The sequence below is a fragment of the Peromyscus californicus genome, unplaced genomic scaffold, assembly GCF_007827085.1.
Source record: "Peromyscus californicus insignis strain IS unplaced genomic scaffold, ASM782708v3 Scaffold_22__1_contigs__length_63687245, whole genome shotgun sequence".
Lineage (NCBI taxonomy): Eukaryota > Metazoa > Chordata > Mammalia > Rodentia > Cricetidae > Peromyscus > Peromyscus californicus.
The window spans coordinates 60,771,278-60,789,048 of record NW_026294525.1 but is presented as its reverse complement, the minus strand read 5'-3'; the positions used below and the strand labels follow the sequence as shown (position 1 = coordinate 60,789,048).

General features: G+C 43.3%; 1 protein-coding gene across 9 annotated transcripts in view; it reads right to left on the bottom strand.

Annotated features, from left to right (window-relative positions):
• Window positions 1-17,771, bottom strand: part of Ak9 (adenylate kinase 9) — a 130,687-nt gene that overhangs the window by 58,579 nt on the left and 54,337 nt on the right. For all 9 annotated transcript variants that reach the window (XR_008221298.1, XM_052751484.1, XM_052751483.1 and 6 more), the window contains 6 exons: window positions 17,312-17,425; window positions 17,130-17,225; window positions 13,223-13,371; window positions 9,373-9,529; window positions 7,340-7,454; window positions 1,048-1,124 (listed from right to left, as the gene is read on the bottom strand). Coding sequence is in view for 8 of the 9 variants with exons in the window: in XM_052751484.1 (XP_052607444.1) it covers window positions 1,048-1,124; window positions 7,340-7,454; window positions 9,373-9,529; window positions 13,223-13,371; window positions 17,130-17,225; window positions 17,312-17,425 (708 nt within the window). In the remaining variant the exon portion in view is untranslated. The remainder of the gene's footprint in view (window positions 1-1,047; window positions 1,125-7,339; window positions 7,455-9,372; window positions 9,530-13,222; window positions 13,372-17,129; window positions 17,226-17,311; window positions 17,426-17,771) is intronic.

Below are 17,771 nucleotides of genomic sequence, written 5' to 3'. Positions count from 1 at the left end.
TTTAGCGGTAGCTTGGCTGAGTGGTCCTGGCTTGGTGTCTCCTGAGGTGGTGAAGACGTTGACCAGAGCTATAGGATCTGAACACTTCATTGGATCTAGAAGACTCATTTCCAGGGTGGATCATTTACAACCAGAACCAAAGTGCTCAACTGTGCCCACTGTGCCCCACTCAGAGTTCCCACGCACAGAACAGCCGGGCAGTAAAATGGTACTTGTTTTATAGAACTAAGCTTTGGGGTGGCTGGAGGTGGAGTAATGGATACTCTTTGATCCTATGGCCTCTTTGGCACTCCCATGAAATTTATGGACCTCTTTTTAGAATAAAACTGTCAAGCTCATAAAATAAAATACACAAGAAACCAGTTCTATTGGAAGCGGTTGCTGAAACAGAACTCTTTGAGGGCTATATGAAATGCAACTACTGCAACTGCAGCAGCAGTACACGTAGATAGAAACCGTGGTGCAGGGCACAAATGTCTGCAGTCGTGTTGCCGAAAAGCCAAGAGACAGCTAACACCACTGTGGTTTGCTTGCTTTCTGTGTCAGTAAAGGAGACACTCAGACTCAGTTCAAGGTTATTGAAAATAGAGTTGAAGTTCCTAGACCTGAAATTTAATCCATAGACCCCCATTTGAGAACCTCGATCTTCAAAGAGGAAGTTCTTCCATAAAAGCGATGGAAGCTTTAAGTATGAAGACAATGGGTATTGTAAGAGTTTGGCTATGTCCTCAGCTTTTGCAGGATTCTTCCAATAGAAACAATTCCAGCAGCTAAGTGTAATCCGCGACTGAGGCACTTTCTACATTGTATCCTGCTTAGAGGGTGCTCAGGTGGGTCTCATCTTAGGAGTAGATTAGGAATCTTTGCCCTGTGAACCCATAATCCCAGTGAGAATACAACTTATTACGGAAATTAGAACATGTGGGGAAGGAAGGGGGACTTTCAGGACACAGGCATACACCTGGACTCTGGGCTCTAGACAGTGAAAACATCAGTAATGGTACAAGATCAGAGGGCATGCTACCAGTGTTATCAATCGGTGCTTGCCTTTTGCTTTCTTTCCCTCAAACTCCGCCATCCTCTGTTTTTCTTCATCTAGTCTCGCTTCTTCCTCTTTGGCTTTTCTGAAAAGAGAAGGTCCAACATTCAATTAAAAAAAACAAAACAAAATCAGACACCTCCCATTATTATAAGGTTAAATTCTCACAGTGGCAAGCAACAAATGCTTCCTTATTAATCACCCATTACACTTTTTTTTTTAAAATTTATTTTAATTTATTTTGCAATACAATTCAGTTCTACATATCAGCCACGGATTCCCTTGTTCTCCCCCCCCTCCTGTCCCCCTCACCTTCCCCCCAACCCCCCCCCCCCCCCCATTCCCATACACTTTACCCCACTTGGGTTGAAGCCAGTTAGTTTCCATCAGTACACTGGTATTTTTGGTAAGAAGGTATGGAATGTTGTATTTTAAACTATGGCTGTCAGTTAGAAAACCTGATAAAATGCAAGATTCCCCGAGGTAAGTTGAGAGAGAGGAAGGGGGAGATCTGTAACATTTCCCTCAGACTCAGTGGGTGATATTCACAGTATAATGTTAAGCGAAAAGAAGTAGAGTATAAAACTATATGTAAAACATAATTTTAACTTTGTATCAGTATATGTGAGAACTAGAAGGCTAGAAAATCAATCAAATTATAGACAGCAATTATTTCTTGATGGTAGCATTGTAAGAGTTCAATTTATAACATTTGCATTAGTTTTTTCTCCATTGAATAGAGAACATAACATTTCTTTTTAGTCAGAAGAAGTTGAAGCCTGGAGAGACAGCCCCGGGGTTAAGAATATTTACTCCTCTTACAGAGGTCCTGGGTTTTATTCCAAGCACCAACATGCAGCTTATAACCACCTGTAACTCCAACTTCAGGGGGTCTAAAGCCCTCTTCTAGGCTCCAAGGCTATCTGTATTCACATCTGCACATATCACCCCCCCCACATATATGCATAATTTAAAAATTTAAATTTATAATTTGAAAAATAAAGTTTTAACACACTAATGATGATTTCTTTTTCCAATCCAGGTGCATACTAAGCAGACCCTGTACCACTGAACTACAACTCCCATCCCCGTAATGATGATATTTAGATATTTAGAAAGCGTGGAAGCTTCAGTACATAGTGAAATCTGTATTCCATTAGGGTTGAAGCAATTAATCTTTCCTAACAGTGGTGAAAATAGGTAAATGGAAAATTAGCAAAATGTGGGGAGAAAGGCCTTGTCTATTCAAAAGTAAAGAGATGTGTCTTGGCCAGAAATCCTATGCCTAGGGATTTAGAAATGGGCATACCACTGCACAAAGAAACGTATAAAAGGTTGATTGCATTGTCAAAAAACAAATGAACAAACAAAAACCCCAAACGCCAAGTATTCACCAATAGGAAACCAAGCAAGATGGGCTCAATGTCCGAAGCTCCTGGAACCACCGCCCTCCAAAGGACCATGTGCCATGTCTTTGCATCGTTTTTCCTTCTTTGAAAGCTAGTGACATCGCTTCTCTTTGGAAGACACTGCTACTGTGTTTCTGGTTGAGATTCTCTTGCTGTTCTCCACCCAGGAGTGCTGGTGTTCCTGGGGTTCTCCTAGCTCACGGCCCCGGCCAGGCAGACTGAGTCTTCTTAACCAATCTCCTTCCCACTCAGTTTTGACGTCCATGTCAGGAGGATGCAGGCAAGGCTGCTTATGAGAACTTCCTTTTCTAAAAACAGATAAAGTATGCTTCCGGAAGACTTAAGACCTGACCAGGCTGAGAAAGAACCTATAAAGCATTTGAAGCAATAATGGCAGATTACCTTGCCATTTAACTGGATTGTATGCAAATGGTGCTGGAGACCATAGAATTTAACACGTTTTTTAGATCTTAACCTATGATGCAAGTCTTAACCCTGCTATCCTTATCTCTGTTTAGAGAACCTGTAAAGCCCTTGAATGCATCTGTGAGTTTGTGAGGCATTTCTTTTCTTGCTGTTTCCAGTTTTAGTTTCTTCAGTCTATAGAAAAAGCTTTCTGTGAAATGCTCATCGCTGAGTTTAAAAATCAACACACAGAGTTCTTAAGAAGCACACACCAGTTTACGCATTAAGAAGCTTATGAACATGTGAAAATTTCCAATAAGAGTAGAAATTGATTGCAGAAACAGAAAATTCCTGATAGTAGAAGAGAGAGGGTAAAAGTACTGTCGGGAGCCACAGGGAACATAACTGTTCTGAAAAATTACATATGCATGTATTTTTGTCTGTTTAAAATTAGCATGTTACCAGCAGGTAAATAACGTGAGCTTTGTCGTAATTTTAGATTAAGATTTCATCTGTTGTTTGAAGTGCCATCCATGGGTAGATGATACTCTTCCCAGAAGTCGTGGATTATTAAATGAAATCCCAGTGCCAGCTTTGGGATACCTTCCTATGAGTTGTTGCTCAGGGAGTCCCCAAAGGCCTCCCAAAGACGTGGGCTACTGACATTTGGTTGCCCACCATAGCTAGACGGTAAGATCTTCTTGCTGAAGAGACCACACGCTTTTGTCACAGGTCATAGAGAGATGACACTGGAACCGAGATGTAAGCGTCCTTGCCACTAGCCGGCTTCCATCATGCCAGAAGGTGCTAGCCAGGCAGCTGAGAGAGAAAGTCATCCACAGTGTCACCGAGTCTTGAACCCTTGGAGCTACAAGAACGATCTTCCAGGCAGGATGTGCTCCTCTGGTACAGCAAAGGCATGGCATTCTGCTTCCTGCTTTCTGATTGGATCTGAGGCCTGTTCCACCTGAGGGAGCTCATGCCTGGCTCTGTAAAGCTGGTCAAGCACCTGTGACTGGGAAGGTCATAGGACCTTTGGAGAGCTTTCTAGATTGTTTGGCTAAACCATCATGTTGTCAAAGGAGAGCTGTACTCAGCCTTCATCAGCGAAGCTTGTTTATTTTATTTTTAATTATATAACTGTATGTATGTATGTATGTATGTATGTATGTATGAATGTATGTATATATGTGTATTGATGTGTTTGGGAACCTATAAAGGATAGAAGGTGTCAGTTTCCCAAGAGTTGTAATTGTAAGCAGGCAATTGTAAGCTACCTGATATGGGTGATGGGAACTGAACTCAGGTCTTCTACAAGAGTAGCAAGTATTCTTAACTGCTGAGCCAGAGAATCTTCAGCACAGTGGCCAGCGGTTAATATAAAATCCCACAGCTGGCCAAAGTGGCTGTGGAGTGCTCAGCCCTTACAGGGACACCCACATCACGACTTAAAAGGGCATAGGGAAGGTGCAGGATCAGAGGATGGGGAGATGTACAGCCAGTGGAACCCTCCAGACATCACTTGACTGTTGCACTCATGATTCGCCACAGCTGTGATGATCTGCACAGACCTGCACAAAGCTGGGCCTATCAATAGTTCATCATTTATGGGGATGCTGAGGCCTCAACCCTCCCTGAGGGACTCTTGGCAGCTAATGATTGCTGGGAGAAAGGGTGTCATTTTCTTCAGCAGTGAAGTCAGTGATAAGGTGCCCACGCTCAGTAATAAGTGAGGAGCATCCAGCCCCTTCTCAGGCAAGAAATGGATTAGAGTCAATGGCTCACACACACACAGGACGAGGAAGGAGTCTAGGGATTTGATGGGAAGAGGGAGGAGGAGGAGATGGGCCAGTGACTAAATTCACTATGTACAGCACAAAGCTATCAAAGAGTTAAATAAATGGAAAGAAGGATTTCATCTATTCTTAAATACTTAACTATTTTGCATACACTGGAAAAACTAAGTAGTTCCTTACACTTAGATTGTTACCCTATTTATAACAAGACTTCTTCTCTTTCTTTCTGTTTTCTGTTTGTTTGTTTTGAGACAGGGTCTCAACATGTAGCTCTTCTTTTCTTCTCTTTTGAGACAGGGTCTCTCTATTATGTAGATCTGGCTATCCTGGAACTAAGTAGACCAGGCTAGACTGGAACTCCTAAATACCCACAGGCCTCTCTGCCTCCTGAGTCAGACTGGATTAGAGGTGTACACCACCACGGCCTGGCCAACTTCAGTTTTTTGAAGATAATATTTCAGCAAGGATGAACAACTAGTTAGGTCCTTTTTTTTCTGTTTTATTTCTCAGCCTGAGAATGTTACAGTTTATTCAAGGCTAATCTTGAGCCTCAGCTGTAGTGGATTGCTCATAATTTTAAAAGCACCTCTTACACCCAGAGAGGAGAAGAAATCTTCCACGCTAAAATTGTAAGATGTACACAATCAGTTCTTCCATGGAGGCAAGGTAGATTTTTCCTAGTTATTCCATGTGGCATATTTTCATTTATGTTCTATTGTGTTATTGTCTCAGTGTGTGGATTCTAGTTATTAAAATTAAACCACAGATAGGTGTGTGTGTGTGTGTGTGTGTGTGTGTGTGTGTGTGTGTGTGCGCGCGCGCACATGTGCGTGCGCGTGCGTGCATGTATACTGGTTAGTTTTTTGTCAACTTGATACAACCTATACACATCTGGGATAGAGGGAACCTCAATTGAGAAAATGCCTCTATCAGATTGATCTATAGGCAAATCTGTAGGGCATTATCTTGATTGATATGGGAGGGCCCACCTACTGTGGGTGGTACCAATCCTGTGCGGGCAGTCCTAGGTTGTATAGGAAAGCAGGCTGAGCAAGCTATGGGGAACAAGTCAGTAAGCAGCATCCCTCCATGCTCTCTAAGCAGAATCAAACCCTTTTGTGATAGTTTGAATGTAATCAGCCCCATAAGCTCATAGGGAGTGGCACTATTAGGAGCTGTGGCCTTGTTGGAGTAGGTGTGGCCTTGTTGGAGGAAGTGTGTCACCATGGCTGTGGGTTTTGAGGTCTCCTTTGCTCAGGCTTCACTCATTGTGACACTCAGTTCACATCCTGTTGCCTGCTGATCAAGATGCAGCTCCTTCTACACTCTCAGCTCCTCCAACACCATGTCTGCCTGCATGCCACCATGTCCCATCATAATGATAATTAACTAAACCCCTGAACTGTAAACCAGCCCCAATTAAATGTTTTCCTTTATAAGAGTTGCCATGGTCATGGTGTCTCTTCACAGCAATAAAAACTCTCACTAAAACCTCTTTCTTCCCCCAAGCTGTTTTTGGTCAGTGTGGTGATATATTATGTACCCTAATAGAATTTGCCTGAAGATCAGAGAATAGAATAAGCCACTAGATTAAACATATAGGCCAGGCAGTGGTGGCACACACCTTTAATCCTAGCACATGGTATGGGGGGCGGGGCGCTGGGGTGGCAGGGGGCAGAGGTCTTTCTGGATCTTTGTGAGTTCAAAGCCACCCTGGACTACATGAGATTGACTCAGTCTAGGAGAGAAAACAGAGCCAGGCAGTGGCTTTAGACCTTTAGTCCCAGGACTGGAAAGCACACATGCCTTTAATCCCAGGAAGTGATGACTGGGCAGAGAAGGGTATATAAGGCATGAGGAGACAGGAACTAAAGGCTTTTTGATAGAAGCATCTCTTTCAGATAGAGGCTTTTTTGGCTGAAGCCTTTTTGGCTGAGGAAGCTCATTCGGCTAGAGACCTATCCGCTGAGGCTTTTTCAGGCTGAGGAGTCCTAGAGGTAAGACGTGGCTTGTTCCTTTGTCTCCCTGATCTTTGAGCACTTACCCCAATATCTAGCCCGAGTTTTTTATTTAAAGACTATTGAGCAATTTGAGCAACAGGTCAGTGTTTTATCACAACAACAGAAAGTAAACCAGGCAGAAGTTCTTATCTATATGCATTTTTTTCTTCTGGAAGGTTGATGTGTGAGTGTGTGTGTGTGTGTGTGTGTGTGTGTGTGTGTGTGTGTAATCTAGCTCATTTTTTTTTCAGTTGCCTAATGAAGAAAACTTGAAGTGAGCTGTGAAACCATTCACAGCTGTGTAGAGATTCCTGAACTTACTGTTTCTTTTGGAACTTGGTGAGACTTTTGCATAGTTATTAGACAATCTTTCTGATATTAGAGGCATTTTATAAGTATAACCTGTGAGAGGGTGTAACAAGTACAGGTATATACTGGAGGTTGGAGAGATGGTTCAGTGGTTAAGAGTGTTTGCTGCTCTCACAGAGGACCTGAGCTTAGTTCCCAGCACCCATGTTGAGTGGTTCATAGCCACCTCTAACTTCAGCTCCAGGGGATCCAGTGCCCTCTTCTGACCTCAGTGGGCACCCACACACAATTGACACGCACATACACATAAATAAAATAAAGTCTCTGGAAGCAGGGGCATGGTCGATGTGTAGCCTGTTTTTCGGTCCACATGAACCTTACCGTATTTCCTCCTCTTCCCTTTTTTTGGCTTGAAGTTCTTCAAATAATCGTTCTAAAATCTTAGCATCAATTTCAGACTTACTCCTTAAATACATTCTATTTAAAAAACATTTTCCTGAAATACAAAGAGAAAAAATTATTTTGAAATTGCATAGTGTGGCCCGTTTTGGAAATTAACTACAAAGTGATCTCTGACTATGCACACACAAATTTCCCTTTAAGTGCTGATCCAAACAGAGCCCCAAGTCTTTAAAATTTTAGTAGAATGTCTTAAATCTTTTTCGAAAGGCATATGCTACTGTGTAATAAATAATGAAAACACGAAAAAACATCTATTTTCCCCCGGAAATTCTCATTTCAAACATTTAAAAAAGGTTTTTTCTTACATTTATTTATTTGTGTGTGTCTGTGTGTGTGTGTGTGTGTGTGTGTGTGTGTGTGTGTGTGCATGTACATTCACGTACATGTATAGTAGTCAGAGGACAACTTATGGAGAGTTAGTTCTCTCCTACCATATGGATCACAAGCATCCAACTCAGGTTGTCAGGGTTGACCGCAAAAACCTTTACCCCACCACCTCTCAAATATATATATAAAATAATTTTCTTATAATTTTTTTTCTTTCCTTTTACATACCAACCCCTGTTCCCCCTCCCTCCCTCCCTCCCCCCCACCTTCTCCCATCCCACCTCCATCCCCTCCTCAGAGAGGGTAAGGCCTCCCTTGGGTAGTCAACCCAGGCTGGCACACCAAGTTGGGGCTGGGTCTAGGCCCCTCCCCACTGCATCAAGGCTGAATAAGGCATCCCACCATAGGGAATGGGCTCTAAAAGGCCAGTTCGTGTACTGGGGATAAGTCCTGGTCCTCCCATTGCCAGGGGACCCACAAACACATCAAGCCATGCAACTTTCACCCACATTCAGAGGGCCTAGTGGGGTCCCATGCAGGCTCCCCAGCTGTCAGTCCCGAGTCCATGAGCTCCCACTAGCTTGGGTCAGCTGTCTCTGGTTTTTCCCATCAAGATGCTGACCCTCCTCCCTTGCTCCTATAATCCCTCCTCCCTCTCTTCAACTGAACTCCAGGAGCTCGGCCAAGTGCTTGGCTGTGGGTCTCTGCATCTGCTTCCATCAGTCACTGGATGTGGATTCTATGATGACAATTAGGGTAGACACCGATCTGATTACAGGGGAAGGTTAGTTCAAGCACCCTCTCTACCACTGCCATGAGTCTTAGCTGGGGACAATCTTGTGAGTTCCTAGAGTTTTCCCTAGCTGTGGATTTCTCCCCATCCCCTCAATGGTACACCCTGGCAAGGTATCTCTTTCACTGCTCTCCCTCCCCATGTCTCCCCCAACTCGGCCATCTCCAGCCCTCATGTTCCCACCTCCCATCTCCTCCCTTCTCTTCCCCACTCCCAGTTTTCCCAGGAGATCTTAACCCTTCCCCCTTCCTGGGGTGATCCATGTGTGTCCCTCTTGGTGTCCTCCTCTTTACCTAGCTTCCCTGGGGTTGTGGATTGCAGCCTGGTTCTCCTTTGCTTTGCATCTATTATTCACTTATGAGTGAGTCTATACCATGTCTGTCTTCTGCATCTGGCTTTCCTCACTCAGGATGATTTTTGATTAAGGCAATATACAGCAAGTCAACAGCCAGCATCAAATATATTTTCTTAAGAGGTGAAGTGATAGATTACTTAAATTAAAAACATCAGGATTACCCTCACCATCAGGATTGTGGGCAGTGTTGATTTACAAGCCACAGCTACTGACCGAGAAGGGATGCTGAGTTCTCGGCTCCAAAGAACAACTACTGAGGACCACCAGAAGGATCAGAGGCACAGCACATTACCCCAGGTCACCTTCTCAGCAGGTAGAGGCCTCATTTCGTGCACCGTTAGGTCCTCTAGGCACAGCTGAGGTGGTAGCAGAGGTGGTACCTGTATCTAAGGAGGGTTCTCCATTCTCTATTTTAACCAAAATAAATATCAGCAACAAACATTTTATTTTAAATGTAAACAATAAATATTTGCCAACCATTGTTTTCTCCATCTGTTAAAGAGATAACCAAATCAGGAACAATTCCTTTATCGATGAAGGCTGTCCACAGATCTCTTATAGTAGGGCAGTTGTCCACAATCCATCCTCCATATTTTGGGGCACCAGGAAACCTGTTCTTGTTATCTTCCGTTACCTGTGAAAACACATTGATAGCACCACTGTGAGTTGACAAGCCACAGATTTATGATGTGTTTTTCTTGTAGAATTCCAAGAAGCACCTTCTAGGCCCTGACTTTGAGAAGAAAGTAAGAGTGACTTAATATTAAGAGAAGCTTAATTTTGAAGTAATCAAGTCTTACTAGTTTAAAACCAGGAAATAAAGCCTTTATTAAACCTAACAGTGTACTCTTGCTATCTAGTAATCTGTAGCATTGAATGTGTCTAGTTAGTGTTTATGTCACTTATAATTTGATTATAACAGTGATGAACTTCCTTATACATTGGATTATTCTGATAACATCGTGATGAACTTCCTTACACAGAAGTAGTTATCCAGGGGTTATATATCTGCTAAAGTTATTTCTCCAGAAGATGCCATATTGTTTCCCAAAACATCCGTTCCACTTTTCACCCTTTCTGGCTGAGATAGGGTTTTCATTGCTGCAACACAACACCATGACCAAAAAGCAAGTTGGGGAGGAAAGGGTTTATTAGGCTTACACTTCCACATTGTTGTTCATCACTGAAGGAAGCCAGGACAGGAACTCAAACAGGACAGGAGGATCCCAGAGCCAGGAGCTGATGCAAAGGCCATGGAGGGGTGCTGCTTACTGGCTTGCTCACCATAGCTTGCTCACCCTGCTTTCTTATAGAACCCAGGACCACCAGCCCAGGGATGGCTCTACCCACAATGGGCTAGGGCTGGGCCCTCCCCCATTGATCACTAATTGAGAAGGTGCCTTCCAAGCCGGGTTTAATGGAAGCAGTTTCTCCACTGAGGTTCCCTCCTTTCAGAGAACTCTAGTTTGTGTGTCAGATTGACATAAGCCTAGCCAGCACACTGCTCCTATCAGAAAATGACTATCACCATGGCTTCCTGAGTAGTGATTGCTTAAATAAAAACTTGGCCAATTACAGGAGAGAAATTATCGTTGAAATTTAAACTTACATTTCTTTAAAATTTTCTATTTTTAACTATTTTTATGTGTTTCTCTGTAATATGAGTGCAAGTGTCCACAGAGGCCAGAAGATAGAGCAATTCCCTGGAGCTGGAGATTGACAGTTATGAACTTTAAATTCATATTACTTGAGAGCTGGGAACCAAGCTCAGGTTATCTGGAAGAGTAGCCAGTATTCTTAACTTCTGAGCCAGCTCTCTAGCCCTCAAATACTATAAATTTAAAAAGACAACCCAATTTAAAAAAAACGGGCAAATGGCTTCCCCAATACTCTTGCTGGGCTTGGTGGCGCACGCCTTTAATCCTAGCATTCAGGAGGCAGAGGCAGGAGGATCTCTGTGAGTTGAAGCCAGCCAGATCAACATCGTAAGTTCCAGGACAGCCAGGGCTATGTAAAGACTCTGTCTCAACAAAACAACAACAGCAAAAGAGTATACTCTTTACAATATCCCAGATCTCCAGCTGCTTCTGAAAACGGTTTTCTGGCCTGACCCCCTGGTCTCATGAGGAATGACAAGGTGGTGGGAGTGGACGTCATCTGAACAGCCCTCTGACTCCACAGCGGCAGCTTACCCTGCAGTTGCTAAGCCTACCTCCACACACACATTGCTGTCTCCGAAATGTTGTATTCATACTTCCTGGAGCTTTGTGTTCTCCACAACAAAGCAAAGAGGGCATTTCACCACAGGCAAGGGCTAGGTTTAGAGAAACCTGTCCTCACTTTACTTCTCTGGGTGTTTGGTCTCACTGATGAGGTAAAGACGGAAGCTCTGAGTATCCTGAGTGAATTCCTGTGCCTCGGAGATACCTATTTGCCACACGATGACTGGTGAGTGGCTTCCAGGCCAGGTCACTGAGGAATATCCTTAAAGGCAAGGCCATGTTTAATCTGTCCTCCTATCCCTAGTATCTAATACAGGACACAGAAAAAGCAGGTTCAGAGTAATGGCATTTCTGAAGGAAAAACTATTGCTCAAACAACCTAAAGAGACTGGTTAAAAGGTGTGTTTGATATTAGGTGGAGTTTGGAATCCTACAGAGGAGGGAGAGGGAGGATTGTAGGAGCCAGAGGTCAAGGACACTGTGAGAAGGCTCAGACAGTCAACTAACCTGGGCTCATAGGGGCTCACAGAGACTGAACTGACAACCAGAGAGCCGGCATGGGACTACCCAGGCCCTCTGCATATATGTTACAGTTGTGTAGCTTGGTCCTCTTACGGGACTCCTAACAGAGGGAACAGGAGCTGGCTCTGACTCTTTTATTGGCTTTTGGGATCCTACCTCTCACACTGGGTCACCTTGCCCAGTCTTAATACATGGGGAGATGCTTAGTCTTACTGCAACTTGATATGCCATGTTTTGTTGCTATCCATGGGAGGCCTGCCCTTTCCTAGATGGAGACAGAAGAGGAGGAGATTGGGGGTTGGGAGGTGGGTAATGAAGGAGAGGGACTGGGAGGGGAGGATGTGGGCAGGTTGAAGCCAGGCTGTAAAATAAATAGATGGAAAAAAAGGTGTGTTTGAGCTCAGAAGTACTGAGGGGCCCAAAGGAGTCTGGTACAGCCAGGGCTCACGGGAGCCACCCGGTGAGTTTCAGAGTGATGGTCTCATGTGACAGATAAGCTTTTTATTCTTACATATTATTTTTTTTTGTGAGGGGTCTTATGCTTAGCCCAGGCTGACCTGCCTATGTAAAACATGCAGGCCTTAAATTATGCACGATCTTCCTGCCTCAGCCTTCTGAATGCTGGGATGACAGGTATAAGTTCCCGTGTCCAGAGTTTCTCACATAATAACTTAAAACTCAATCACGGAGGAATAGAAAAGCACACCAAGAGTCCCAGACTGCCTCATTTATCATGTACGCTTTCTCTGAATGTTTATCTGAGATTGTTGCTAGAATCTACCTCTATGATACCTTGTCCTAGAAACAAGAGAAAGATTCTGATTTCCCATTGGTACAGGCATGGCATGTGAGGCTCGTTTTCCTCTTTGGGCTGAAAGATTACGTGTGTTTCTACCCTCCTCTGCCAACACATGCTAGGGTGGCTGGATGAAGTTAGACAGCCACGTAGCAAACTTGACCTCAGTCTCTGACTATTTAGCTCATAGACGAGATATCTAAATGTGGCATCGGCTCTATAAACTCCATCTTTCCACTAACTGGACTGAATCAAAGACAATAACTTATAGTAACTTTAAGAACTATGAAATCACATCGCTTAATTTTGTTGATAATTGTGAATCTTCCAACAAGTACCAGCGATTATGGGGTACTTCACCTGTGATGGCATTGAGGCTGTTGGTAGTGGGTACTCTGGAAAGAGGAGAATCGTTCTTTATTGAGGAGATGGCTGCTGGCAGGTTTCCCATGCTCCGGTGGGTGGTCCACACCCATGCACACATGGGCAGGGCTAACTGGACTTGGTTATTATTTTTTTAAAGACATGAAGTCAAGGGAGGGTGTGCTTTAGGGGGATATGTGGGGAGGGGAGGGGAAGCTGGGGGACAGTTACAATCATATTTCATCGTAGTCATATATAAAATTCTCAAGAATTATGAAAAATATCAGAAATGATGCAAATAAAAAAAGGCGCATGAATTTGAAGACTACAGTAAAAGAAAACTGCAGAACAATTAGACACACACCTGATGGACGTTCTTAGTTTCTACGTCAATGAGGAACAAGAAAAGATCGGAAAACTTTACCTCTTTGATGACTTCCTCTAGTAGTTCAGTGTGTTTCTCAAAGGGCTGCTCGAAGTTCAAATCCTTGGCCTGTCTCAGAGTATCCTCTATCACGAAAAGCACCTCGGGATGGGTTTCATTCACCTCTTCTATCGAGTCTTCTGTGGAGACTGAAGTCAAAAGAGTAAACAGAAATGGCATTCCTGGGCTCAGGGACAATATTACTTGAGCTAAGTCATGCTGCTAATGTGTGGCCTAAAGTCTTCTTCGTGTTATCACAGCACCTGCTAGAAGAAGGAGAAAACCCATGAAGGGCAGGGAGTGACACGAAGCCAGTGCATCAGCATGAAAGTCATGTCAAGGAAGGGTCCTGTTGAGGAAGTCAGGGAGGGACCAGAGCATCCAGGAGTGAAGGCAATCATAAACATCCAGGGAGGAAATCATACAAGATGGATACTTCCAGTTACCAGCAAGGGTTCAGAGCGGTTGCGGGTAGGGCAGGAGGCAGGCAAGCTGGAGTTGGTTGGCATTGAGTTTTGCTCTTATTCCTGGCAGGGCTGAGGGAGCTCCAGGTGACTTTACCATTTATTTAACTGTGTTGTGTCTACCCCTCCAGCGAGGCAGAGGCTTGGCAGTTCCTCCCGGTTGGACTGCTTCTGCATTTCCAGTCTTGCTTTGGAACTACTGCTTTCGGGCTCCAACTGTTAGAACCTCTGTCCAGAGCCCAGTTGATCTCAGCTCAAAGGCCTTCAAAGGGCAGCTGCCTCCTGCCCACTTTGCCTTAAAATATCCTCAGGGAAGAAAGAGACAGTTCCCTGAGACACAGAGCAGAAGAATCAAGAACTGTGGTCTCTTTCTGGAGCCCTGGAGGAAGGGAGCAAAGAGAACCAGGTAGGCCAGTGACTCACTGCAATGGACATTTGCTAGGAAAGCTGATTGGACAAAAGGGTAGACTCCATGACACACTGAGGCCCCCAATGCCGCCAGGACGAGTGAAGAGGTGTTGGTGGTCCTCGAGGATGTCCAATCTAGAAAGTGGACAGTTCCTCATCTTAGGCCTCCATCATTGCCCAGAGCTAGGGTGATCCTGCATTGGACAGCTTGTTCGGGCAGCCGAGTCTGCATCTGCTTAAGCTCTGGACTGCTGCACACCATCCCGTTGACCTCACTGGGCAACAGCATGATCCACTCTTGACCTCAGCCCTCTCTTGTGCCTGAGAGTGTGCCTACTTTTCTTCTTGATGAAGGTCTCAGAACCTCTGTCTTAGTGTGGGTTTTTATTTCTGGGAAGAGACACTATGACCACAACAACTCTTATAAATGAAAATATTTAATTGATGGGGCTCGCTTACAGTTCAGAGGTTCAGTCAGTTATCGTTATGGCAAGGAGCATGGTGGCGTTCAGGCAGAGGTGGTGCTGGAGTTGAGACTACTACATCTTGCAGGCAACAGGAAATCAACTGACTATCATATGGAGGAAAGCTTGAGAAAAAGACCTCAAAGCCCGCCCCCACAGTGACATACTTCCAACAGAAGTTGTGGCCTAGATTAAAGGTGTGCCCCCCAGCCTCAAGGTCTGGATTAAAGGTGTGTCTCATCCAGCCTCCTCCAACAAGACCACACTTCCTTCAACAAGACCACACCTCCTAATAGTGCCACTCCCTACGAGCTTTGGGGGCCAAATACATTCAAACTACCACAACCTCCTTTTTGTTGTGGATGCGCCACTGATTTCTTTTCCATCTGTGGGTAAAACATTGCAAGAACTCCACCTGAGCACTAAAGAACACACGCTTGGATTCTGAAAAAGAGTTTGGTATGGGCTCAGGGAACCAGAACTCATGATTGCAGTTTATAATTCAGATAAGAGCCATAGTATTCAAGTAGCTCAACATATCTGTCAGCAGAAAACAAAACAAAACAAAACCTGTAACAAAACTAGGATTTTAGTTTGCTATATTGCCAATGAATCTGAATTTGAAAAAGAAATCAAAAGTGCCTTTTCTGAGCAAGTGTTGAGTTCTAGAGGCCGTGGTCTCCCAGTTGATTTTGGGAAGGCAGGTTGTCAACACCGGCACCCCGCTGTGGGCAGATGCACTGTGCCTGCTTCTAAGTTGGACTGTGTGGTTCACAAAGGGGAGAAAGGGGAGGGGCAGTGTGAGAGGGGGCTGTAGAGTGCTGTGAGAACTCACCAGCATCAGAGATGGGGCTCCCAGCAGCCACGTGGTTACATCTGAATATATGGTGGCCTGCCATGATGAGTCCACTCATGCGTATGTGTGTGTGTGTGTGTGTGTGTGTGTGTGTGTGTGTGTGTGTGTGTGGTGTGTGTGTGTAAAGAGGGTGGCACATACAAGTTTCTAACAGTGCCCAGTCAGTTCTTACTAGTTTGAAATAAAAACCAGGAAAAGTAGGCATGTTTGAATCCGTAGGGGGAAAGAAACAAACAAAATTCTGCACATTGTACATCACATTATTGATGTCCTTAAAACTGAATACAAAAAGGTTGAACAACAAGAACAAAAAAAGGCAACCCAACAAAAAACTCTTACAAAACAGAACACCAGAGCAAAACTTTCAAGTCCTAAAAGTAATGACAGAAATCAATAATAGAAAAAGAATTAGATGATTATGAAAAATGCCTCCATTCATTCCCCAATAGCAAAATGTTTAGAAGACAAACTACTCAAGTTTGAAAAAAAAAAAGCACCTGAAAAATAAAGGACTCACATAACATGTTTTTGAAGAAACAATATAATTGATACAACAATTTAGAAAATTTGATGAAAAGTAAAGATCATCCTCTATGTAAAAGGAAATAAAACTGAACAAATCTTAATAAACTTGGGAAATAAAAATTAATGTAACCCTGAAAGAAAAATAATGATGTATCTGTGGATTACTGGAGAAAATACAATTTGGAATAACTTTTATGCAAAACATTTTTACTGTAGCTTCATATTCATTTATTTAGTACTTGTACTAATGTCAATATCCAGATAAAACATATATTAAACATTTGTTGAAATACTGCTTATGGTAGAAAAAAATTTATACTATAAAGAACTGGCTTGGGGCTGAGAAATGGTTCAGTGGGTAAGAGTGCTTACTGCTCAGCAGAGGACCTGGGTTCGGTTCCCAGCACCCACAGAGTGGCTGACAACTGCCTGTAACTCCAGTTCCAGTGAATCTGATACTCTCTTCTGACCCCTGTGGGTTCCTGCATGCATGTGGTTGGTAAACACACACACACACACACACACACACACACACACACACACACACACACATTTATAAAATAAAGTACACTAATATTTAACCGCTAAGCCACAATCTATTCATAAAAATTAAGCAGTTCTTTAAAACAAGGGTTAAAATAGTTCCTAATAAAGTGACGTGACTGCACGATGCACTATTACCCAAAAGCAGAGGAACAGTTGACTTTCTGGCTAATGTGTGACAACAAGGTAGACACAATTGTATAACGTTATATCAGGTATTGCTATGTGCTGTCGGGATTTAGGCATATGAACAGAACCATGTCATACGTTTAAATAGCACCATTAATAATGATGAAATGTCACAGCTATAATTATAAGTTTATGATTGATATACTGGTTCCACCCTATCAAAGTTAGTTAGCTTTCAAGAAGGAATTTATAATCATTTGATAACGATTGTATAACATCAATCTTTCTTGGGGTTCTACATGTAAGAAACTCCTCACTTTCTCTGTCTCTTCTTCATTTTAATAAATCTATTCTGTTCTATAGCTGTTCAATTGACATCTGCAACAGTGAAGCCTGCCTTTTATTCCTCCTGAAATTTTCAACTTTTTCTGTATTAATTTTGAGCTCCCATATGATGGCCAAATAGAAAACAAATGGACTAAGATCCATAGATGTTTCCTGGCAGTTCATTTCCTTACCGTCTCTATCGACGTCCACAAGGGTGTAGTCAGACCTAGTTTTGTCTTCATCGAGAACATCTAAGGAGCTGTATTTCTGGGAGCTTGGAGCAGTCGCTACAGAAAAGAAGACACTTTATTGGCTCATCTACACACAGGAGTACAGATCCCATCACTGACAAAACCAGGCGGTGTGTTTATACCTTCATCATCCAAAGACTGTAAGTCTTCAGTGCTTTTAAACATTTTATTATCCATGAAGTCTTCATACTCCTTTTTTGCATACTGCATTTGCAATTCCTTTAAGGTTCTCTCCTCTAAAAGAAAAATGGCCGTGTTAAAGGGAGGTGGTTGGAGACAAGGAAGCAGGCAGGCAGTGTGGTTAAAAGGCGTGCTGAAGTTAGACAGACTTGGTTTCAGTTCTGAGTGTTGTGTAAAGGCTGTGGGCATGTCAGCCACTTGATCTACTTGTCTCATATTTTCCTAGGCCAAATGAAGATGATTCAGTTATTAAAGTATTGGGCGCATTAGCTGGTGTGGACACAGGAAGTCTGCTTCCTGCTTGTGGCTAACCTCTGTTTGGTCTTTTTAATGGGTTTTGGGTCTGGGATAATTTTCATTGTTTAGGGGGGTTTAATTGTGGCTTTAATGACATTGACATTT